General features: G+C 40.1%; 1 protein-coding gene across 1 annotated transcript in view; it reads right to left on the reverse strand.

Annotated features, from left to right (window-relative positions):
* NDRG1 (N-myc downstream regulated 1) overlaps window positions 1-25,976 on the reverse strand; it is a 48,576-nt gene that overhangs the window by 19,318 nt on the left and 3,282 nt on the right. The window contains exons 2-3 of the mRNA XM_035124884.3: window positions 8,731-8,809; window positions 6,580-6,615 (exon numbers count right to left, since the gene is read on the reverse strand). Of these exons, the coding sequence (XP_034980775.2) occupies window positions 6,580-6,615; window positions 8,731-8,793 (99 nt within the window). The 5' untranslated portion in view covers window positions 8,794-8,809. The remainder of the gene's footprint in view (window positions 1-6,579; window positions 6,616-8,730; window positions 8,810-25,976) is intronic.

The following is a 25,976-nucleotide window of genomic DNA, read 5'->3' on the forward strand; positions in this document are numbered from 1 at the left end:
TAAAAGGATTGTTCATCTTACTCCAAAGTTTAATCACATATAAATCATTACAGTATGCACATACTGAACACCCATATCGGTCTTTAAAGAAGAACTATACAGTTTAGTTTTTACTTAACTTTTCCCCACAGGAAGTACTTACAGCATTATGTAATAAATAGGCAGTATCTTCCACATCCAGCACCATTTTTAGACAGTGCAGTTTGATATTAATCTCAAGGAGTCCAGAGAGAAATAAGGATCAGATTTTACTTGGACCCTATGGTAAGCTGGGTTATATAGCCAAGCTGTTGCTCTGCCTAAGCCCACAACTCCCATAATGCCCCATCAGAAAAACTAACACAAACTAGTTCAGAAGGACGTCATTCTTAAGTAGGATTTAAGACCGGTTTAACCGCAAGTGCCCATACCATACAGGTCAGACATCCACAGTGGGGGCAGGGAAGGGGCAAGGCAATACTGGGTTTTACTGTCTGGAATAGCCCTTGGTTTATGTGTAGCAGTACAGTCGTGCTAATGCCATATAGTATCTCAAGGAGGAAATCCATCTGCATGGAGAGCCTTGCCACTGGGTTAGCACAATGTGCCAAATTATTTTTGACCCAGCTGAAAGATCCTACTTATGAAAGCCTTCTGTTCTGTCAATGTCACCCAGTTTCATGAAAGGCATAGGTGGGGCACGGGGGAAGATTGTTGTTGTTTAGTCGTGTCTGACTCTTCGTGACCCCATGGACCATAGCACGCCAGGGGAAGATTAAGGTCTTTAAACTCAGAATGGTTTAGTGCTCCGAGGGTGCAAGGAAGAGCACGCATTCAAGAGTGTAAATGAATAAGTGTTTAGAAGTGTCAAAAAGTAAGTTGGAAATCACTTGGGTCATATGGGAGGAGAGTGCAGTATAGAACACTATCTGACCCTTGTGGTGAAATCAGTGTGAAGGACCTGCTTCTCATTAATACTGTTCTTATGGTAGAATGATCTGATGCAAATTCCACTTGGAAGTTGCTTTTTAAAAAATTAATCTCTGGAATTACTGAAGATCACAAACTGCTGCAACAGTCTCTTAACCCCCAGGTGTAAATTGGATTGTTCAGGGAAAATGTACCACTACTGTTACCACTTTGAGATATTTTATATACCGGTGACTCCCTACATACACAGCGATTCTGATCCGGGTCCCTCACATGCATATGAGAAATCACATAAAATGGGGAGCACCCTGGAGAGTCCTAGTGGCTCATGAGGAGACTCATCCCACAGCCCGAAGAGGACCTGTTTGGGCTCCACGGAGGATCTCTTTGTGAACCAAAGGGGCAGCGGGGCTTTGTTGAGCTGCTCAGTCTCACTGCCTAATACCAGTAGCTGAATTTTGAGCTGGTGCAGCATCAGCTAAACAAGCCCTGCTGCTTAACAAAGCGCCCCCCCCCCCTTCATAGGAACCTGCGTGGCATGGGGGGGTTGCTCACCTGAGGCACAGGGAAGGGGTGACTGCTACCCTACTCCACTGAGACATGTACAAATACTACAACTTTTGGGCAGGAAAGATGCAACCAATTGGCCTTTTAGGTGCATGTGGGAGCCTTTTAATGAAGGTCCAAAGTTAACAACTTCCAATGAGCTGCATCGTTCACAATATCACTTTTACAACACCAACAAGTAATGCAGTGGTGTGCAGAGAATCACACAAAGCTGCTACACAAGAGCAACGGGGAAGAGCAGCCCTGAAGAAATGCTCAAGTGTCCTCTGCAGGAGAGCCTTACCATGTAATGCAATCCATAGTCATTAGCAGTATATGCTACAATGATGTCTGCTGTGATGCAAGAGTGAAGTGAGAAAAGGAAGCTATGCGTCTTTTTAAAAGCACATAACAGACATGTGTCACAGAGCCCAAACCAATTTGTGCTCCAGTGAATTTCTCAAAGGATGTGGATGTATACACCTCCCTTTCATACAGGGTAGTGGCTTTCTCCTTTGGGGCCACCATGAAGGCACACACACCCCTTTTGACCCGTTTGATCTTGGGCATTGTTCTTTAACGTAGACTGATTATTCTTCTGAGACTCAAATGTGCCTATGAGGTGATGTGCATCAGGTGTGCTGCTGCTTTAACCCAACTCCCCACAAGGTGAGTTGCCTGCTGGTTGGAAAGGACTCGATCTCCCTATGTGTGAGGATGTCTCTATTATAGTTCCAGGTGAGAGATGATAAAGTGTTTGCTTTTTTCTGCTGCTGCTATTGGATTGTTTTTATTCAGTGGATCTATTTTTCTGTATGTGGTTACTGTTTAGTTGACTCTTTTGAGTGCTTTATTGATGTGACTAGATGGGGGCTGTGTGCTTTGGTTTTGTGCAGGTGGAATGAGTTAAGTGACTATGGATTTCTTGAACTATTTATGAGCTCTTTATGTTGGAGCTGTAATTATGTTGCATTTTATGTTTCTTGATGTCTGCATACAATTTGTTTTATGGAACTTAGTTTAAAGTATGTAAAATAATGTTACAAACATTGGTTTTGAATATAGAATTTGTATTGTGCTTCTTATATAGAATTCTTCTTGTTGAGATTTGTAAAAAGAAAGAGAAAAATGAAGTCATCTATAAAACTAAATTAAATGCATAAAATAGTGCAACAAACATTATTGTGGTGTAAAGTGGCTTTTTGTTTGTTTTAGCTGCAGTCACGGACACTTTACTTTTTTATTTCTGTTGTTCTTTTTTTATTTCATGGCTCCCATAGCTATAGATTCTAACTCCTGCCTCCTCACAAATACCATAATTCCAGCTTATTTTAAGACCGTGTCCCCAGATTGTTAATTGGATTGAAAACTTTCCCATGCAGGAGCACATTTGCAAAAAGAATTCATGACAAGCATAAAGTACAGCCAAATCAAAGCCTTCTTCCCAACAACAAAGCTCCAAGCTTCACATCACAACTGACCTGCTTGTCTGATTTCAGGGAAGATTTCTCTCTCTCTAAAGATGTAGCACACTGAAAACAGATGGCAGCATCCCCTAATCAACGTCAGTGTTGTAGTAAGAGGCTCTTTACTGACCGATTTGTATTAAAACACTATCTTGGGGGCGGGGGTTACCAAGGTACACTAATCCGATAGAAGGATAAAAACAAATGTGCCATCTGGTCACGTTATCTCTTGCTTTTAAAGAGGCTGTTTCCTGCTCACTAGACTAAACAATAGCATGTGAGCATTAGTCAACACCCAAGAGGTGCCATCACAGCTTGAAATGGACTGGAGCAGTTACACTTTGGCAACTGTCTTCATTACAGGAAACATTTGTAGAGTGTGTCAATTCCAAATGAACCACCACATTAACGGCAGGAATATACAAAGAGCTGTGGCACTTGTGGATGGCAACTACTTTTATTTGGCAAGAAATCAAATAGCCACTAAGCTGCCTTGTAGGTAGCGTGCTGCACTTGCATACTCCAAGTCTGAGGAAGCTTTAAGGAAGCATCAAGCATTTAAGACTAGCTGTGTTTCTCACAGCTGTCCATGGAGGCACAGGTTAATTCTGTGTCCAGGGCGGCTGTCTACCAGCTCCATCTGGTACGCAGGCTGAGACCCTACCTGCCTGCGGACTGTCTCGTCAGAGTGGTGCATGCTCTGGTTATCTCCTGCTTGGACTACTGCAATGCGCTCTACTTTGGACTACCTTTGAATGTGACCCGGAAACTGCAAATAATCCAGAATGCAGCAGCTAGACTAGTGACCGGGAGTGGCCGCCGGGACCACATAACACCGGTCCTGAGAGATCTACACTGGCTTCCAGTACGTTTCCGAGCACAATTCAAAGTGTTGGTACTGACCTTTAAAGCCCTAAACGGCCTCGGTCCTGTATACCTGAAGGAGCGTCTCCACCCCCACCATTCAGCCCAGACTCTGAGATCCAGCACTGAGGGCCTTCTGGCGGTTCCCTCATTGCGAGAAGTGAGGTTACAGGGAACCAGGCAGAGGGCCTTCTTGGTAGTGGCACCCGCCCTGTGGAACGCCCTCCCAGCAGATGTCAAGGCAATAAGTAACTATTCTACTTTCAGAAGACAACTGAAGGTGGCCCTGTTTAGGGAAGTTTTTAATGTTTGATGATGTATTGTTTTTAATATTTGGTTGGAAGCTGCCCAGAGTGGCTGGGGAAACCCAGCCAGAAGGGTGGGGTATAAATAATAAATTATTATTATTATTATTATTATTATTATTATTATTATTATTATTATTATTATGTGGCTCTGCACATTCCTCATTTTGTTTTAAACAAAGTATTGTAACAGTCAACCTTTTGAGCCAAAACTGGCTCAACAAAATAGGCAGCTGTCAATTTAGGCATGCAACACTTCACAACAATGAACCAATTAAATTCAGCTGGAGTCAGCAGAACAAGAACCAACAATAGCAAGAGACTCAAAGAAGATGCTTAAGCTAGCCTGCAAACAGTTATTTGTACCTATATTTGTTTGAAATGTGATACCACAGACCCACTCTCAGTTTGTAGCATGCTCCTTTAAGACTTGCCAGTGTTGTGCATGTGTGGCACAAAGCCAAGAATCCAAACAACACACCATGTTACAACTAGGATATAATCCTAGAATCAAAACAGTCAGGTCTGTCTCATAAAGCACACAGCCTTGGTGTTGATAGGGCTACAGAAGGGTCTATTTTTAATTTAGTAGCCATGTATGTTTTAACAGAAACACCCACATATTCTGTGGAACAAATACTGTTCTCACAAGGTACAGGAAAATTATCACATAGGTACAAAAAAAGTGTAATTCGCTGATTCAAAAGTTACAGCCAGCCCTCCTCCTGCAACCAAGCAGCAACTCCACCCCATTCCAACCAAAGTAGATCTTAACACTTCAAAGACATCCCAATGATAATAATCACTTTCTATATTTACGCATCTGATACAAATTTACCACAACTCAAGTCTATTTGTCAATGAACTTAGTCTACTTCTAGGCTGTACTGAATAACTGAATGCTCCCTGCGGGGGCGGGGGGGGGGGAGGTCTTTACTTCAAAAAAAGATGGAAGAGAATCCTTCCAGGAAGACACTAGGCATTAGTGAGAAGGCTAGTCTAGAATCCTTTCCCTCCAAATATGCTTCTTTTTTTCTGTTTTAAAGATGGAGGGAATGCTTTCATACAGATAGAATTCAGCCTTGCAAGCCTTTTACCATCTAGATGCAGATAGGCCTTGTTATGGAACTGGTCAAACAAGCCTAGTTTGGGGCAGGAAAAAAGTACATCACAAGCTTGCTTGGTATGGCATGAACACACAGTCCTCCAAGTTCCTTTATCTAACAACTTTAATATTTTTCTACGCTTAGGGCATAACACAGGGTAGACATTAGTTGCCCATTTGTGTGCCCTGCATGCTTGCTGATTTGAAACTTCAGGAAAGTTGTGCAATTTTTTTCCTAGGTATTTAACTACAGGAATTTCTCTTCCTCCCACCCCCATTGCACTGTCACCATGTGGATAGATCAATACAGCTATTTCCATGGAACAGAATGCACTCATCTTGTTACAGTACTGTACAAGAAAGGTTTGGTTCATTAAACACACAAAACTATGAAGAGTTCAACTGGTCATTAAAGAATGGCCAAGAGTCATGCTACTTTAATTGATTGCTTGACTCCTCTTCACCACTTGTAGTTGTGTAGTAGCAGAAGATCCAAGGTTTAAAGCACAAGTCTCAGATTGTAGGCTGGACTACACTACTACACTGCAAGAAATAACTTCTATATAGACTCCTGTGAGTGTCACACAAGCATTCAGAGGCTCCCGAATCTCTGGATGATTCCTTGCTATGGGCTTGCCTCATATCATATTGCATTATATCATAGCTAGAGGTGCTCCCAGATCAGTAATGTACAAATATACATGACTGCTCTGAGGCTTAGACAACATGTATAATCATGTATTATTTGTTTCCACTTGGAATTGGTAGTTTACCTAACTATAGGGTAATTTGAAGCCTATCAAATCTTTAACCAAAAGCTGACCCAGTAAAGATTAGGCAAACATTTATTTTCTTCAGTACAAACATTGACACATTTAACACAAATGTTAAATTCAGCCAACTGGTTCTCAAGCCACCACCCTTTGCTCTTTCTATTTGTAAGTTTTCAGAAACCAGTATGAGAAATGTGTGTGGCAGAAAAAACATAAAATGGAACAGAGACAACATGCTAGAAAACTAACTACTAGGGTACCTGAAGCAATTTCTCTACTCATGCTGCTGCAATAGCATTTTTCCATAAATTGATATTTTCATTTGATTTTCTGTCTGGCCTTCATCATAAGAACCCAGAGCAGGTTACAACAATAAAATATACAATTATGAAAACAAGCAAAACCATTACAATTATAAAACATATAAAACCGTTCCGAAAGGAGCAGAACAGTATAACATGGTTTTGACAAGATTTATGAAGGTTTAGCAAAATAATCATGGAGTATTTTTAGTTTTGCTAAGCAGGGCATAAATAAAAAGTAAGATTATATATATGTCCGTAATTTAAGAGTTCTGAAATAAGTTTTTACTAAATTGAAGCTTCACTTACCTGAACATCAAAGTCAGGTAGGAGATGTGTGATTGCCTAGAAAAGCATCATACAGAAGGAGGTTAGGGGAAAAGAATCCAGGTGGTTTTATTTCAATTTCAAAATGTAAACAAACAGCAGCAAGCAGCAACAACACAATATTTAATTGTGGAATTCTCCTGCTCATGGCTGGATGGCTCTCTCCACTCCCCTTTTCCAGGACACTCCATTCCATTCTCCCCCTCTTTGGTATTCCACCCCCTCCCCTCCACCAGTCATTCAGCATTCCATTACCACTGGGCATGCTCAGTCCTCATTGGGCTGCTTTCTGTTCAAATCCCAATGCAGCAAATGTTATTATTCTCTCTCTCTCCCCATACATACTGCAAATGTTAAGGCTCCCCCCCCCAATCCTGCTGATAACATTTCTCTTCTGTGTTGATGGTGCATAAGGACCAGCACTCAAGAGAACAGGGATTATTAGTATATGATGGTGCTAGAAGATCAGGGATGGGGAACTGTATCTGGCTGGTGGGATGGATCCCTAATTCCCCCACTCTTCCTGTGTCAACTTTATCAGCTGGGTGTACCATGCACATGTCAGTCATTGGAAATGAGATTAAGATCTCGGGCAAATGGCACATGCCAAAATTCAAAAGGGCTCACTGTGACTGCTGATCAACTGATCAACAGTTACAGTGACCTCCTTTGAAGGTGCACTTCAAAGTGTGCCGTTTTCAAAGGGTTATTTTCTATTTCAATCTGCTTCTCAAAATGGAGCTTTGATTTGGGAAGTGGCTTGAAAGTGAACAAGCTACTTTGAAGACACACTCTTCTGCCAACTGGCGCTTGGAACATACCTTCTAAGAAGCTTGCTCCATTTGCTCTGCAGAGCGGGGGGGAGCTCAATATTAGGAAGCAGCTTGAATGCAAACTTTTTCAACGTAGAGCAAACAAGCCCTACTGGGGAACTGCCTGTGGGCAGCTGATTCCGGGGAGGCTTCCTCTCAGCACTGATCAGCTATGACAGAAAGCTCAACTTGCAAAGGAGTAACTGGAAGTTCACATTAAGTTCCTAATCATGCATTTGCATCCATGTCCGTACAGGCCCCACACCTGAAGTCATACAGAAGGTCAGATGAAGGGCAGGTGGCTGTGGTTTGTGCAAAACATCCATATGGGCCAAACTGGAACCAGTGCCAGGACTAATTAAATCCACAGGCTGCATGTTCCCTGCTGCTGTTTTATTTTGTCTTAACAGAAGCTCTACTTTTTAGAACTAGGGTTTGTGAAACTCCAAGAGAATAGTGGTATTCAGTGTAACATTAGTCATGAGCCATGGTTAGTGCACACTGTCTGAGGATTTCTGCTTTGCTCCTCCCTTCCTCCCAGTGGGGAAACAAATCACAGAGGTCATATTAGCATTAAATTTGAAATAGAGTGTGTGGTCTCCTTTGCGCAAAATCTAGAAGCAACAAGTTGGGAAAGGCTGCTTTAGAGCATTATGCTTTACAGGAGAAGGACAACTGGATGATCCAGTGTGATCTTGTGCTCTCCCAACACCAACACTACTATCACCAGTAGGGTACCTAGGTTCCCTTGCACCCTTGGCAAGGAGCTGTACTGGCGAACCCCTGTCCCTTGTGCCTTTGGCAAGGAGATGTCGGCAGCCCAGAGCAGTGGAGAAGTGGCCCGGGGAGCACATGGACTGACAGGTGGGCTCCTAGTCACTGAGTCAACGCTCCTGGCAAGCGTGCCAACATGAAAATTCAGCTGCTAGCATTTCCAAAGCAAATGGGCCCTGTTAAGTCATGTGAAGTGATACTTTATTCTGTTTCACTTATGTAAACCCAGTCCTTTGGTTCTATTATTCCCAGGGTGGCATAAAAACAGAAAGTGAAGCAATTTTTAAAAGGCAGGATAAAACAAACATTAAAAATGGGTGTACCTTACGTTATAAAATTCTTGGGCAAATAATACATTCTTTATTTAGTGGCAGAAGAAATAAGATTAAGGGGCATGTGGGCTATGGTGGATCTTTTTCTGGTGGCCATGCACCTAACCTAACCTCAGAAGGCAGGGGCATCTGAAGAAGGGCTTCAAAAGATAGGCTCTGCCTTAGGACAAATTCATGTGGGAGTCAGTGGTCCATCATCAGCAGGTTTAGCTTACCTCTTCTCTCTCCACTAATGGTTTCACCTCCGTAATGTGAGCGTCAGGGCCGTCTGCCGACATTGTCAGTAGCTGGTACCTAAAAATGTCAAGAACAACAGTCCTTATTACAACTAATATTTATTACATATGAAAATAGATTTCTAAAAGTGTATGAAATTTCTCAAGAGTGAAAAATGTAAAGGCATACAGAACACTGCAAAGATAAAAAGCATGGCACATAGACTACATGAGGCAATGAAAAATTATCATTGTTTCTTTCATCTAGAGTTACAAGATTACACGGAAGTTCTGTATTTTAATACCCAGGAATATACTCATACTATGAATCAATCTTACGTGGCATCTTGAACCCAGATTGCTTGAATTAACAGAAACTAGATTAAGAGAAAGTATTAAGAACACTATGGACTATTAGTTTTTTTATTAGTACACCAAAAGGAACATGCCAGTCTATTTGTTTCAAGTAAAGTCCATAAAATAATGAAGGAAACCACAGGAGGGGAAGCTGAATAATAAGTTCCTGCAGTTTTCCAGCAGGAGCTGGCTAAAGGAACAAGTCTGCAGCCTGTGTAACACACAACAAAGTTTAGACACAGTAGCTTTGGGTCAGCTACAAAGTCCTGGATGTCCTTTAAACAGGAATGCAATTTTCCAACATATGATTAAGAACTGAAGCATTAAGAACTGGCTTTTAGCAGTTAAACTTTTTATATGGCTTCTGGTTTCTTTTGAAAAAGGATTACATATTTCTACACAATCTTAACCAAGGAGTGTTAACTTGCAAAAGAAAAATAGATTTAAAAAATACTTGGTTGTCAATTATTTAAAGAAACTGTGAAGGATGTGCCACAAAGGGAAAGTCAGTTGCAAAAATTGGTTTAGCATCAAGTGCCACTTATAATGAGGAAAATGGCATCAAAGGCTCCCTATCAAGATTCAACCTCTAGAGGGAGTTAAGAGCACATGGACAAACTACTCTGAGTTCTTTGAACTACTTCTTATGTTATAAATGTAAGTCAAAGGAATGCTTCTTTAAGTTCATCTCATGATAAAATAGGGGAGGATTTATACAATGCTATAGCATGGTTTGTCAGAGTGAGTGAGTGAATCAGGCTTAACAGCCTATGACATGGAAAGGCTGTGTGTCTTTCTACAATGCACCACAGTGGAAGCTGGTTCATTAGGGGAAATGGGCACTGGTTCTCGCCAGCCCCCACCTGCCTGCCTTCTTACTTGCAACCAGTCTAGGTGGTGGATCTGGCTGTCAGCACCATCCTCTTTATTCTGTGTTGCCCTTGTAGAACTCAGCAAGTAGGAGGCTGGAGACAAAACTAAAGTTTGTTGGCTCTGGCTCCACCCAATTTTTGTCTCCCTGCCTTCTGCCCTTCCAATCGTAATGCGCACCAGCTACCACTGATGCACTGAGAACAAAAAGCAAACTTTTGCTCTCCTGAGCAAGTTGACAAGGAAATGTTACATTTCCATGGAGTCAATATGAGTACAAATGCATAGGAAGCTCAAGGTGGTTGGTTTTTTTTCCTTAAATGGTTGGAGGTCATTCAAGGATGAATTTGAAAACTTCAGCTCCAAAGTAGGACCCCTGCCCATTAAGATATGTCAGTGTCAATTAATCATTAGATCTTGTCTCTTCTAATGGATGCCACAGTGGGAAGCATATTATTTTATGTAACCACTGTAGAGAGATACAGCTAAAAGAATGAGGTACTGGGAGAAACATAACTGCATAATTAGAATACTTATTTTATATGTACTTTGGGAAAAATTCCTGTGTTCAAGAGGCCAAAATACAAAACTTGTTTTATATCTGTGGTTATTCATGCTAGCAAATTTACAGATGAATTTTAACAAGGTTCTCTACTGGGGGCCCTCTCCACCTTTTGCTACTTTATAGGTCATAAGGTCTTCTAAATAGAATAGCCTGCTTATGCAGTCATAATAGGTTCCCAACAACCTCAGTCTCATTAATGCAACTGTGGCCAATCTAGTTAAGGATTAAAGCTCAACACTGTCACTCTTGTTAGAATTAATGACCCTTAATTGTGTAGAAAATTCCCCTTCGAATGGATCACGTACTTATGCCAAACGGGGAAGGAGAAAACAAAGTCACTGTGCGACCTTGAAAAGCATGACTATGCATTGTGACTCCACAGCCTGAGTCTTCCAAGAGCCAAATATACCACTGGTGTAGTTCTCATCTCCATCTGTAGAGGCTCCCTCCTCTCATGGCTTAACAACATGTACCGTGTTTCTCATAAAATAAGACGTACCTATAAAATAAGCCATGGCAGGATTTCCATCCGCTGAAAAAATATAAGACATACCCCGAAAATAAGCCGGAGTGCTAGGCGCAGTTCTGGAGGGCGCCAAGGAAGAGGAAGATGCCTGTCGGGTTGGGGCCCGGAACTGGATGCTGCCACTACTGCAGCCCCGCCAAAACACCCAGCAGTGTGCGCCGCGTGGAGCCCCGAGCCAGCGGGACCCAGCAATGCCCAGCAGCCCACACTGCGTGGAGCCCCGAGCCAGTGGGATCCAGCAGCGCGCCCCGCTGAAGCGTTGACAAAGCGCCCAGCAGCGCCACGCAGAGCGCCCCAAGCCAGCGAGACCCAGCAGTGCTCTGTAGCACTTTGAATCCTCCTCCTGCTGCTGCTGCGGCTCGGGGTGCTCTGTGCGGCGCTGCTAGGTGCTTTGTCAGCGCTTCAGTTGGGTCCTGCTGGCTCGGGGCTCCACGCGGCGCGCACTGCTGGGCGCTTTAGCAGCACTTCAGCAGCAGCAACAGCAAGTTCCGGGCGCCGAGCCGCGGCAGGAAGAGAAGGGTGCTTGCCAGGTCAGCGCCGCGTGGAGTGAGTCTGCTGAGTGACCCAAGCCAGCGGGACCCAGCAGCAGCAACGCCGGCCGCGGCAGGAGGAGTACCATACAGTACTTACCGGTAATAAAAAAAATAAGACACCCCCCGAGTAAAATAAATATAAGACGGTGTCTTATTTTAGGAGAAACACGGGTAGCACAGACACAAGAGTGGAGGTTGCCATCTGTGAATATAATTCTTCCCAGCATTTGTAGTACCCTGAGCTCTGGTACTTAAGGCAGCCAACACACACCCTTCATCTTCAGTCCCCAAACCCTCTCAAAAATTCTTGCATTCAAGCTTGTTCTCAGGTGCTATATCACTTTTGTTTCATTGTTTCCACAATGTATGTAAAGTAGAATTAGGATCAATAATCTTACAAGCCACATCTTGTTTAACAGCTCCTATTGGAGAGGGAATATAGAGAAAAGTATTTAACGTATTGATGTTTTTTGTGGAATGCCCCCCTTAGTGAGGTGAGCCTGTCGCCTTCATTACTGAACTTCAGTTGAAATTTAACAACATCCTGTCAACAAGCATATTATTCCTGTCACTGATCTATCAATCACCTTCTAAGAAACTGCCTTGGAGATGTACACTGAAGATCATCAGAAACAGCTCAAAGAACAAAAACAGCAAATACATTTAATACAAAACTGAAACCATACAAAGTAAACACTCGTCGTAAAGACCTATTTATCCAGTTGGGAAAATCTGTGGCTGATGTCTTCAATTGTTTCTGGACAGTGCAGGTGTCTGTCAAGGTAGGACAGGAATGATATTCCACAAAACAGGGGCAGCTACATTAAAGCCCTGCTTCAAGTTACTGCAGAGTGGGCTTCAGCGATATTTGATGGCTGAGAGATACTGGCTGTGGCAACAGTGAATTAAAAACACTGATTTCAAATTGTTTTAAATGGGTTTTTATTTGATTTTAAATTTTACCGTTTTAACATTCAGCTGTTTGCCACCTTGGGTTCCTCTGGAAGGAACAGCAGGAAACAATTTTTTAAATAAATATATTTTGGAACATGGTTCTTCATATTCCAGCAGTTATAAGGGACAATGGGTAACCCTTACTACTTCTACTCTACTTGTTCTAGCCTCTCAACTGTATCTTTATTATACCCATATCCTACAATTTTTCCAGAGGCTGTTATCTAACTGTTCTAGACAAACGGAAACCAAATTCTTTTTTTAAAAAAAAAATTCTATACCACCCCTACACAGAAGAGTCTATGGCGACTTAGTCATGACAGTAGTTTAAAATACAACACATACATCAGCATCCACATACATCAGCATCCTGAAGCAGCTGTAAGTTCCCTCGAGCGATAAATAAATTTTGTGAAATAAAATAACTCTGCAACAGCCAAACAATTGTGCTAAAAGCTTGTAACCAGAGTATGCCTGGTTAAAAGTATGTAACAAGAAAATGCCTGAATGAACAAATTAGGAAGTGTCAAAAATTTGCTAATCCAGATTCACTGCCCTCACACAGAAGTTCATATATTTATTGAATTTGATTCATACACCATTTATCAAAAGATCCACATTTTATGCACATTTTACAGAATTTCAAAATACTATTAAAAACTGCATCAGAACATCTATATTTTCCCAAATGTGTGCAGTCACACTGAGGATATGTGCATTTTTATATGTAACCATACAAATGACATTTCCCACTGAAAGCTGGACAGACCATAGCTATTGCAAACACAGATAATCTTTTGCAAAATAAGAAAACTGCTTCCCTTTTGATCCTTATTGGCATTGTCATCATTACTTATTGAAATAGACCACATACAACCCATTTTTCTCACTCCGTAATTTAGCATGTTTCTCCTGAAGGTGCTTATCTTTACAGAGAAGTCAAAATGAATGCTAAGGGAAGTGAATTCCTTGATTCCACCACTGAAAAGAGATCAGTGGAGATGAACTCTAGGTAAGTCAATGTTTTCCCCTTTTCAACCTTCTAGCCCAGGGCTGCAAGAGGCAACAGAAGAAGGCAAGATTACACACACTCTCTCTTTAACATGCTAGTTTTCTACATGCAAGGGATTTTTAATAAGGCTCTCAAATGTGGGGAACCTTTTCTTCGAGGAGTCATAGTGTGGCATCGATATGTCTTTAATCAGACTGTTAACTTTCATCCATTGCCACTACTGATTAGTTGAAGCCATAGGCTTGTAAACAGTTACAACAATTGACACAGAAAAGTATTTCATCAGAGGGCTTGAAAGAGAAGTAAATAAAAAATGCAAAGGGAAAAAATGCTAATTTGATATGAAAATTTATAGGGTAACTGAAAAGTTATCAACCTAACCCAAACTAAAGTCAATTTCAACTCAAATTCTCCCTAGTTTATGTGGAAAACAAAGTACCAATGAATTCAACAGACCTTATTCCCAAGTTTATGTAACATTAAAGCCTTAGAATCAGAACTTCAACATCTCTCATCTGCAAGCACTAATCTGTTTTCCAAATTGTAACTGGATTAATCCTTTATTATATCCTAAAGTTAAAGGCGGCTGGCTTTGCTCTATTGCCTTCTCACATTTTTAACAGAACATTTGAGAAATATTTTGTGAGGCATGTTAAAATCTTTCTCCAATTATGTATTAGAAATATGTTAGAAATATTAATATAAAGAAATCAGAAATTTTGATTTCTAACTGACTTCAAGAAGGGAGGGTCATAAACAGCTCAGAATCTGCTAATTTTTGCAGACTGTATAGGTACTACTGATGCTTAATTTACCTTTGTGAAATATCTAGAATTCTTGTATTTTTTACTTTGTATTTTTGATTATCTGGATAGTTAGTTAGCACTTTGTATTTGTTTTCCATATTAAAATAGTCACTGTTACAAATCACTGATACAGATTGACTTGTAATACTGATGACTTGCCCCCCCCTCTTGCAATAAAATTCCCAAGAACAATTCTTCCTCAAAGCAGACCATTTCAGTATATGTAAGCTACCTTTCCCCACTATCTGCATTTTTATCCTTGTGTATATTAAATTGGTTTGTGGACCATATTAGAAACTGCACATGCACACCATGAAAAACCTGTGCACATTTGCATATGTATGGCTCAATCTAAATCAACAGAACCACCATAATCATAAGCAAATCAGCTAAGCTAAAAGAGTTAAGCTTTCTGTTGTTATCTGGGACCACCACCACAAAAGTGATAACTGAGCTACCAACAGGTGTCTTCTTGGAGAAATATTCTCTACCTGCAAATTTCTTTTTAAATCTTTCGATTATCATACCCCAGTCTAAAAACAAGTTCTCTGTTCAATTTTTTATTAAAAAAACAACAACTATGCACAAGAATTCCCTAACCTGAAAACTCACAAACCACATTGCTAACTTTGTTTCGCCAGAGTAAATACCTTTACTATCTCCCAGAACCTTGAACTTCATCACAGTTCTTGTGAACCAACCCCCTTCACCTCTTCCCTTTCAGTTTATTGTTCAACTATGTTCTTTGGGAGTTTGTTACTGCTAATATCAGGGGATATCTTATTTTACTTTCCTTAGCTTTAGTTTGTGCTTGCCTTCACTATTTTCTACATTGTTACTGGCCAGAATTATTACAAATATTTCTTTAGGTTGCTTGCAAGGGACCACCCACTCCCCCACCCACCCACCCAATAAAGAGTTGCTTTTTCTGCTTTTCAGCACCCCACGGAGGATTATTTCCTTCCCAAACAGTAGTAGTCACAATGAAAGAAAGAAGGAGGGCTAGATTTTTTGTTTAAGGGTTGAATATGGTTTGAAAACAAAATTGCTGCTTGAAATGTGTACACATCCACTTTCATCTCTGAAATAATAAAAACCATCTCTGAGCAGAGGCAACAATGGGAAATAAACAGATGTGCATGCCATGAGAAACAAAATATCTCAAATCACTTTCATCTCTTTAAAAAACATGTCTCCAAATAAAGTTCTACCCAACAAATTATAAAGCTATTTTTCCCACTACTGCAATTATTTCAAGGTTGTACATCACTGGTTGTTGTTTTAAAAAATACACTGAGGGAAAATAAAGAAAACAGAACATAAAACCAAGCAAACGTGCATCCATAAAGACAAGAAATAATTGACCTATACAGTTGAAAAGTATGCCAAATCTATAGAATCACACAGGGTGGATTTGATTTAAATCAAACTGATTTAAATCACGATTTAAATCATGATTTAAATCACTAGTCAGTAAGGCTTGATTTAAATCATAGTTTTCTACATAAAGACTAATTCTTGCTGGTATAACTTTAATATGTAAGTAGATGAAGATTTTTAGAGTAACAACTTTTCATATTAGTTTTTTATCCCCAGTTTAATCGGTTAATCATTGATATTTGGACAACTTTACTGTTGTACTTAGGAAGGAGAAAAATAATCATTACCTTAATAATAACAATTTAAATAGATTTATTCAACTGAAATAATAACATTACAGCATATGTTATTTGCTTAAACAAACATCCATGTATGTTAACTAATTTGGCTAAACAAAAACAAAATATATATATTTTAAGAAACTTAGACTGTCAGCCCAGCCTACACATGAAAAACTTAAACACTGTCCACTCCAAACAATCAGAAAAATGTTGTTTCTATTCTATTCACTGAACTTCTTGAAACTTAGCACTGAAGGGGTTGTTTCTGTATTCATAGGTTCGTAGAACAATAGGATTAAGGTCTTTTTCTCAACTCTGTTCGTGTTATAACATTTTTGCTGTGAAGAAGAGGCATGTGATCTCTGTTGAGTCAAATTCAGTTTTGAGAACTGCAAAAGTAAACCAAGCATCTGTGATAATATCTTGTAGGCAGAGAAACTGCCCAATAATCTTACAAAAACCTCTGGAAGAGCATGGCATTGTGAATGGATTAATGGAATTTATTTACCCAAAAAATTAAACATATACAACCTTATTCTACATAATTAAAAAACTAATCTTTATTTCATGATGGAACAACCTTTGGATGGTAATATATTTTCCTCAAAAAGCATTTTATTTTAAAAAATCCGATTTAAATCAAAAAAATCCTATTTAAATAAAAAAATCCGATTTTTAAATATTTTTTTAAAAAAATCATTGATTTTTATCCACCCTGGAATCACATAAGGTAAACCCAAAGTCTCTTTTCCTTGATGAATATTCCAATGAACCAAAAAAACCATGCCATTTCTGTAAGAAGTCACTCCTCTTCCCATATCAATTTCTAATGTTCATTCATCTACCCATCTTTCACTACCTACATCTATAACTTTCATCAATTAATTTGATAGCTCTAAGAGGCTTAGACTAATTTATGGAGGATAAGACTAGCAATGAATACAATTCATGGTCACTATATGCTACCTCTATGATCAGAGACAGAATTGTTTCTAAGTACCAGTTGCTGGGAAACAGCACAATAATGCTATTGCCCTCATGTCCTGTCCCTGAGCTTCCCCTTAGGCATCTGGTTGTGGGTAAACAAGATAGGCCTTTTGTCTGATTCACCATTTGGTCTCAATCGTCTTATCTATCATTTTAAGTATATCACCTGCTTCTCAATAGCTGACCAGAACAAGTTTTGCTGCAACCAACAGATTCTCTGGCAACAGTTTAGACCAGGCATCCCCAAACTGCGGCCCTCCAGATGTCTTGGACTACAACTCCCATGATCTCTAGCTAACAGGACCAGTGGTCAGGAATGATGGGAATTGTAGTCCAAAACATCTGGAGGGCCGAAGTTTGGGGGTGCCTGGTTTAGACCTTCTATAATGAACGCCTTCAATGAACTAAGGTGATTTAACTCACTTTGCCTTTGCTTTGTGAGCTATCCCTTCAAGAATTATTGCAAAAATATTTGAATGCTTTTTAGGTTTCCTCCATCTTACTTGCAAGCAAGCAACTAAAGTTCAAGTATTAAAATTCAATTTAATCCCTGTAACTTGGAAAATAATGTGCTCAGCTTAGTTCCAAGAAGCCTCAGTTTGCAGGCATATGGCAGAAATATGCACGACAAACACTATACATCCAACATGTGAAATCATTAACCACGACCCCCCCCCAAAAAAAATCCAGTTCAGTCTTTACATTATCATATGCCCTCTATAAGTGATTTTCTTGCACTTCATTCAAGTGAGCCTAGGCTAAACAAAGCTTTCAAGAGACAACTGTCCCTTGTGCTTCCTACCTTAGCTTTAAATACTGTAGACACAAATTAGTGCAAGAACTGCTGTAGAAATGCTGGCTTAAAGAAACTGTGCTTGGAATGAACTCAGGAGTGTAACTTAGATGTTAAACAACAGTCTCCATGTAGCTAATACCCTTCCAAGCTGCCAAAAAAACAAATCACATTTCTTCTCCCATGTCTACCAGTGATGTGGAGCAGGGGAACCCATGCTATCATATCCCACCACACATTTCTTTAGATTATGTCATGGAGGAGCAGAAAGAAAGCCAGACATGAGTGGCAGAAATACACTTTTTGTGGCAGTCACGTGGCTTTTCGTAACTTCTCATTTTACCCTCCAAAACATGCAAGTCCAACTGGAGTCAACTGGAGGTGGGGGGAATCCAGCTGAAGAAAGCAAGGATATTGGTTCATCTTCTCGCCCATAATTTATATATTTAGATTTATATATTGATTTTCTGCCTGAATAAGTAAACGTCCAATAAACCAAAAGTTAACATACTAAGCGCTTCTTAGCTTATGCAAACCTTTTCAGAAAATGCTACTTGTTAATTAAACAATGAACCCATCCTGGCAGTTATCAAGATCCATTTAGCACCTTCAGCATGATAGCAACTCTGCAAAACAGTGTGCTTCTCAACTGGTCAGGGCTTCCGCATGGAGCTGGCCAGCTCTGCAATGTTCAGGAATCATCTTGTGTGACAAACATTCTGAAATAATCCAGGGGAATACATTTGGCAGTCTGAATGTTTTCTCTCCAATTCAACCATTTTAGAAGATTTGCATTTGCCTGCTGAAACATCAAAATCCTCTTAGCAGCAATTTGACATCAGGAGTTTACTTTATCTATTACAAGCCCAGCCCCATCAGTCCTCTTCTCAATACCCCACTTTTGTAAACATGACCTAGATGTACACAGCAGCATTTAACATACCTAAACTTAGCCAGTCCACCAAACAATTCATCCAATTACAAACTGTAACAGAAGAGCAAGTGGAAGAATGATTGACAGTAGGGGAGTGGGATGGAGACATCTGAAGGCAGCTTTTAATGTTTAATAGATTATTGTGTTTTGATGTCTGTTGGAGGCCTCCCAGAGAGGCTGGGGAGGCCCGGCCAGATGGGCAGGGTATAAATAATATATTATTTATATTATTATTATTATTAAATATTGGGCAGTTAGAGCAAACAACTGGTAAGGAATGCTGCTTGGAAAATGGCAGAGTTGTGGTTGCAAAGGAAGCAGAGGGAAAGGGGGGATGAAACGGGAATAATAATGAAACCATATGTAAGAGTTGGAATAACAATTATGAAGGGTCAGTAAATCAGAACTCAATAATTCTGAATAAAATGACCACTTCTGAACATTATGTTCCTAAATAAATATAAGCTAATGTTTTAATTGTACTGTACTGTATTGTGGTGGACTTCCATTTCATGCAAAGAAGTATCTGAAGAAGTGTGTATGCACACGAAAGCTCATACCAATGACAAACTTAGTTGGTCTCTAAGGTGCTACTGGAAGGAATTTTTTTATTTTGTATTGTGTTATGTTCTGGTCGGATTCTGTGATAAATTTATCTCACCCATGTGTCTTGTACACATGTACTTGCTGGCTGGACTCAGCATAGCTGCAGAGAGACTAACCTTGGTAACGTGAGACAAGCGCTTCTTAGGGGGGGGGGGTCCCAGAAATGTCACAATATGCTTATCAGCAAGTTTGGCTTACTGCACACAGTATATAAATATGCTAAGATTAAGGCTGCCAGTCAGTAAGATTATATATGTTAATGAGGTCTGGCCACAATGGCCTTTCACATCTCCAAGGTCAGTGAAAGAAAGCACTTTTCTTCTCTATAAACTAGACTGCATTGTACTTTGATAGCAAAGGTTCTAACTTCAAACGCGTATATCCCAGAATTGGAGTCTATGCTGATCATGACGCTTCACAATTGCTGTTTATGACATCTAGTGGCAGAAATCCCATATTCTGACACCTCAGCATGGCAGTTAAGCCATATTGTATCCATATGTAGCTATGGGCCAGAGATTGAGAAGAAATGAATTGCCTAGGGCTGCCCAATGAGTTTGTAACTGGAGTTTGCTTCTGGAACTCTTAAATTTATTATCACCATCCAAAGAATTTATTTAAAGTTAAACCAGATTCAGACTCGATTCAGGAGCAAAGCTACTGCCAGCTGAGCCAGCCCAAGCCTAGCAGAGGGAGAACAAGACTTTTAAATATAGTTTGACTTGCATTACCCTTTTTGATGGTGCAAATTCTGCCAGTTTGCCAGGACATGTGAACAGAACTAGGATCCACCTTAAGTTCCCCCTGCCAAGTCCTGTCCTCACCATGTCTGCTTTTGAAGATTTACACAAGTCTCAGTTCAGACAGCTTCAGCACCCCTGGCTAAGTTGCTTTGGTGTATCTTCAGCTGAGCCACAGCTGGGGACACAGCCAGAAAGGTGCTACATCCTAACTTGCTCATCCTGGTGGATCTTTAGGACTGCCCCCTAACAGGTTCCATTAAAAGGTTCTTGCTTGTCTCCTTTAATCAGCCCCTGATCAGTTTCAGGTAAAACTATAAACATTGTGCAAAACATTGCAGCTGTCAGTTCTGCTAACATGCTGCTGCTTTAAGATTTGCAAGCACAAAAGCTTGCAAAATAAAAGCACCCACTCTTTTTTCTATAAATTATGATTAGACATACCAGTAGCTCAATAACTACCTTTGTGGATTAGACAATGGTCCATTTAGTACAACATTCTGTGTCTAACAGCTGCTGGCCACAAGCATGGCATTTCCTTGTCAATTAGCATTTCTGTATTTATATTTTGCTTTTCTATTCAAGACAGATCTCCCCAGTGGTTAATTAAAAACAATCCATTAAAAGGACCTTTCACCTTGACACAGCCTTTCCTAACCTGGCACCCTCCAGATGTTCTTATCTACAACTCCATCAGGCTCAGCCAGCATAGTTGATGGTCAGGGCTGATGGGAGCTGTAGTCTAAAACATCTGGATGACATCTGTCAGGGAAGGCTGCTGCCCTAGCACTGAAAAATGTCAATAGTATCTCTAGGCATTTTCTTTCACTGTGAATACTTGTGGAATCCTAATGCTTTTTCAGTTTCAACAGCACACCAAGGGAGACCAGGCTGTCTAAAAATGCTCTATAAAATCTTGACTTTCAGGAGACCTCTCAACTTTCTACTTGCTTTTCTAACTACAAAATGACATTATTTACTCTTGTCTTCAATCTCACTACATCATCTCTTTGTAACTGTGGCTCAGCCCTAACTTTACTATAATGCTAGTTACTGGTAGGTAGCCGTGTGGTCTGCCGTAGTCGAAACCAAAATTAAAAAATTCCTTCCAGTAGCACCTTAGAGACCAACTAAGTTTGTCATTGATATGAGCTTTCATGTGCATGCACACTTCTTCAGATACACTGAAACAGAAGTCACCAGACATATATAGTGAGAGGGTGGGGAGGGGTATTACTCAGAAGGGTGGTGGGAATATAGAGACATTAGATTCTTATCTCATTATACATGATAAAGCTATTTTCAGCCATCTCACCCCTTGCTTCTTCCTGTAAGACCAAGTGCAATTGTCAACAGTCGTCAACAGGTTTACCACACCTATCAGCCAATCACCCATTCCCACCACCCTTCTGAATAAAACCCCTCCCCATCCTCTCACTATATATAAGGGTCTGGTGACTTCTGTTTCAGTGTATCTTAAGAAATGTGCGTGCACACGAAAGCTCATACCAATGACAAACTTAGTTGGTCTCTAATGTGCTACTGGAAGGAATTTTTTATTTTGTTTTTACTGTAATGCAACTTTCATTTTTGTCCATAATCCTGTAGCTTAGTTTGTAATTCACCACCTTTGACTCAAACCCTTTAACCATTTTAACCAAACAGATTATCTTCCCTAATTTCTTATCTTTCTCCCTGCATTTTCAGCAGTTTTCCCTCATTTTGTTTCAACTTTTCTTCTGACACACTTCTCATAATTTTCCCTTTCCATTACCTTTATTTTCCACCGCAAACATTCATTTGAAAGTAGAGCCCAAACATCTTCAGTAGCGAATCCTCAATAATTAGAAGCTCTGAGTTGAATCCAGAGCTAGGCTGTTCCCAAAAGCCGTATTTATTGATCAGTAATCCCAATTTGTTTGCACAAAGTTTGTGGTAAGGTTATACTACACCTGTTGTTTATTCACCATTCATTCTGGTTTGTTTGTGGTAAGGTCACATGATGTCACATACAGCAATTGTTACCTCACAGTTACCAGTTCATTTCCCTATCAATTTATTTACTGCAAAAGTCTATACCTGAAAAATGACATGTCTGGAAGTGGCTTAAGTTATATTTTGAGAAGACCCACTGAAATTAGTGGGACTTACAAAATTAAAAAAATTCCTTCCAGTAGCACCTTAGAGACCAACTACGTTTGTTATTGGTATGAGCTTTCGTGTGCATGCACACTTCTTCAGATACACTGAAACAGAAGTCACCAGACCCTTATGTATGGTCAGTCCTGCAAGACCAATTGCAGTCGTTAACAGTCGTCAACAGGTTTACCACTCCTATTAGCGAATCACCCATTCCCACCACCCTTCTGAGTAATACCCCTCTGCACCCTCTCAATATATATAAGGGTCTGGTGACTTCTGTTTCAGTGTATCTGAAGAAGTGTGCATGCACACGAAAGCTTATACCAATGACAAACTTAGTTGGTTCTCTGGAAGGAATTTTTTTTATTTTTTGTTTCGACTACGTCAGACCAACACCTACCTGTAACTAGTGGAACTTATGTTAGCCATAACTAAGTTCTGTTGAGTTCACTGTGTCTGAATTCAACCCTATACTCCTGCAATGTCTTTATAATGGTTCCAGCATCCCCAACACATTTTGATATTGTAATTTATTTTACCTGCTGAAGAGTCTAGGTCAGGCATCCCCAAACTGTGGCCCTCCAGATGTTTTGGCCTACAACTTCCATGATTCTTAGCTAACAGGACCAGCGGTCGGGGAAGATGGGAACTGTAGTCCAAAACATCTGGAGGGCCACAGTTTGGGGATGCCTGGTCTAGGTTTATCTGCTATTGTAGAGATTCTATATTAAGTAAAACTACATAGCTGATCATGAACCAAACTGGAGAAATAATTTTTTAAAAGATTCAATTATGAATACGTTGTGTCTAAATAACTCCTTATATTATTCCTTAATCCACGCAAATTAACAATATTGTAAGAATAACATCGGACTGTATCGGGTTAAAGGCCCCTCTAGTCCAGCATCCTGTTCTCATAGTGGCCAACCAGATGCCCACAAAATCAATAATAATACTGATTAAGCATTAAGACACTGAATGTTTCCATAACAGCCAAGTCAGAAACTGCTTAGAGGTTTTCTTACAACCAAGCAGTATATAAAATGCTAAACAAACAAATGGTTAAATAAATAAATAAATCAGTCAGCAGCCATAAAAATCTGCATCAATAGTACTGGTAAATTCTGCAGTAGTAAGGTCAATAGTGGAGTCAATAGTAACAATAAATTCAATTGCAGAAAAAATATTGTTGATTAGTAGTCATAACATTGAAAAGATTACTTGTTATAATAAATTTAACAGCTATAGTAATTATGTGAGTTCGCAGCAGTAAATCAATTATATCAGTGAGCAGTAAGTAGAGGTTTCAGTTGAGCGGCACCAATTAGAAATAGTTGTAATGTTTCGACCCCAACTGGGTAGAAAAGATGCATACTGTACAATATAGGCACTTCATTTGACTATGGAAGAATTGTACTCACACATAGTATCTTTACTCACTGTAATTAATCATTGTCCACAAGCTTTTTCTTTCATTCACCTTTAAATACAAGACCTTGCTTCAGCATTCACTCTTCCTACGGTATATAACTATATAAGAGCTACCAGTAGAGGGAGCAGAAATTCGCTTTTTCACCAATCAAGTTAGAGAACCTCCTAAAGCTTATGGATGCAGTCCTCCCAAGCACTGTACTGTATTGACTTTTCCACAGCACCCATTACAGTACTCAGTTTTCAAGTGTGCACTTATGTCTGCCCTTGCACTGCTGCTGGAGTGATCCCCAAGGCACTTCCTCAGTACCAGACAAGTTCTTCAAGGTAAGGACCCAGAAGTCCCGTCGTCGTCGTCCCCACACACACACTGCTGGCTGCTTCACACCCCCTTTGCCTCGTAAAGGATCAATCAGGCTGTGATCCCCAAATCAGCCTTGCAGAGGAGATAGCTTGACAGGGTTGGTTACTGCTCCTGCATAGATATCCCAAGGCACTACCTTTAAAATATTTGTACCCTGCTGTTTTACCCAAGGAAGATTTCCATGATGGCTGGCACTATTTAAAACGATTCTACAGTGGTGCCTCGCTTAACGAATGCCCTGCTTAACGAAATTTCCGCTTAACGAAAGGATTTTTCGAGCGGAGTTTGCCTCGCTAGACGAATGAAAATTCGTCTAGCGAATCGCGGTTTCCCATAGGAATGCATTGAAATTCAATTAATGCGTTCCTATGGGCAAAAAACAATGCGAAAAAAATTCAATGCATTCCTATGGGACTCACTAGACAAATTTTTTCATTATAAGAAAAGACCCGTGGAACGAATTAAATTCGTCTAGCGAGGCACCACTGTATTCAAATAATTAAAGATAAACGCATATCAACACTAACATACAAGAGGAGCAGCCAGTTAATCAAATCAAGATCACCTTAGCAAAAATGAAGGTTTTTAAGTGGCCCCGCAAAACATAATAATGTATATTTTTTGAGAATGAAGCCAGATTCTGTTCTTCCACTTGATCTAAAGGTGGTATCACATGAAGTAAGGCCTCAAAAGAAGATCTTAATATATGGGATGATATTTAAAGGAGTTGGTTGCTATTTATAGCAAAACTCCTCTGATCATGATCAATAGAAACCTGCCTATGAGTCATATATGCAAACTCTTGTTTACCAATATAAAAATCTGCAATAAGCTTTCAAGTCGCAAAACCAGTTTAAAACTACAGGCTTTAATTTCTTTTCCTCATTGAAGTCTAGTACAGGGCTAAGCAACAGCTGCTGAGATTACGAAAGATTGAGAGGCGAGGAAAACCGGAAGCAGAATTCTGTGACAGGACTGTGGGCTCAGTTTTGCTGCCGGAAATGGATTCCTGGGCTGAGCACTGTACAGTATTCTTTGATTCTATGTTAACCACACACACTCCATTGGCCACCATCTGACTGCAACTGGAGGACCTCATTTTGGAATTATTATTATATATAAAAAAAGATTTCACAATGCTTAAGTATGTCACCCCATAGTCTAGTAGAAACAGGAGCATTTCTTTACATAGCTTTTTATAGAAAAGGGAAACAGGAAGACAGGGTAACACTGGCAGTTTAAGGGGTGCTATAATTATGCATTCATTTTTTGTGTTTTTCTTTGATTTGATGATCTGGGCATAACTCCTAAAGCAAGCTGTCATTAGTAAACTACAACAGCAGCAAAGGGGCCAATGAAATTGAAGAAAAAACAGTCTGCTGCAACTTTTTGCAGTTCTGCTTATAAATGTTTGCAACTTGCCAGTTCTAATTTCAGTGTCTGCCGCCACCTCCCTACAGAGTGACAACTTGTTTCCCTATTCCAAGTCCAGCCCAACTGGCTAACCTCTAGAGGTTTCCAGCTGTTTCTACTGTTTTCCAAGGAAGAACATTTGATGTCAAAACGCAAACTGCTAGAATTTCCTTTCCTGTAGAGGTCCTTTCCAAACCAGTAGAATACCAGATCTTTGTTCTCTATTTTACATGCAAATGTGAGGAGCCCTACACCAAGGATCTCCATAAAACTGGAGTGCCACTGGAAAGAGAGCTCCAGGATGCAAGACATTTTCTTTACCTTTTCTCTAAAGGGAAACACTTCGTCTCTTCCTATCTACCTCCACACCACTAACTGATACGATTCCAGTTAGAGGTAGGTAGCCGTGTTGGTCTGCCGTAGTCGAAACAAAATTTAAAAATTCATTCCAGTAGCACCTTAGAGACCAACTAAGTTTGTCATTGGTATGAGCTTTCGTGTGCATGCATAACTTCTTCAGATTCGATTCCATTCTAAAAAAAACAACTTTCC

Source organism: Zootoca vivipara, chromosome 8 (assembly GCF_965207765.1).
Source record: "Zootoca vivipara chromosome 8, rZooViv2.hap1.1, whole genome shotgun sequence".
NCBI lineage: Eukaryota > Metazoa > Chordata > Lepidosauria > Squamata > Lacertidae > Zootoca > Zootoca vivipara.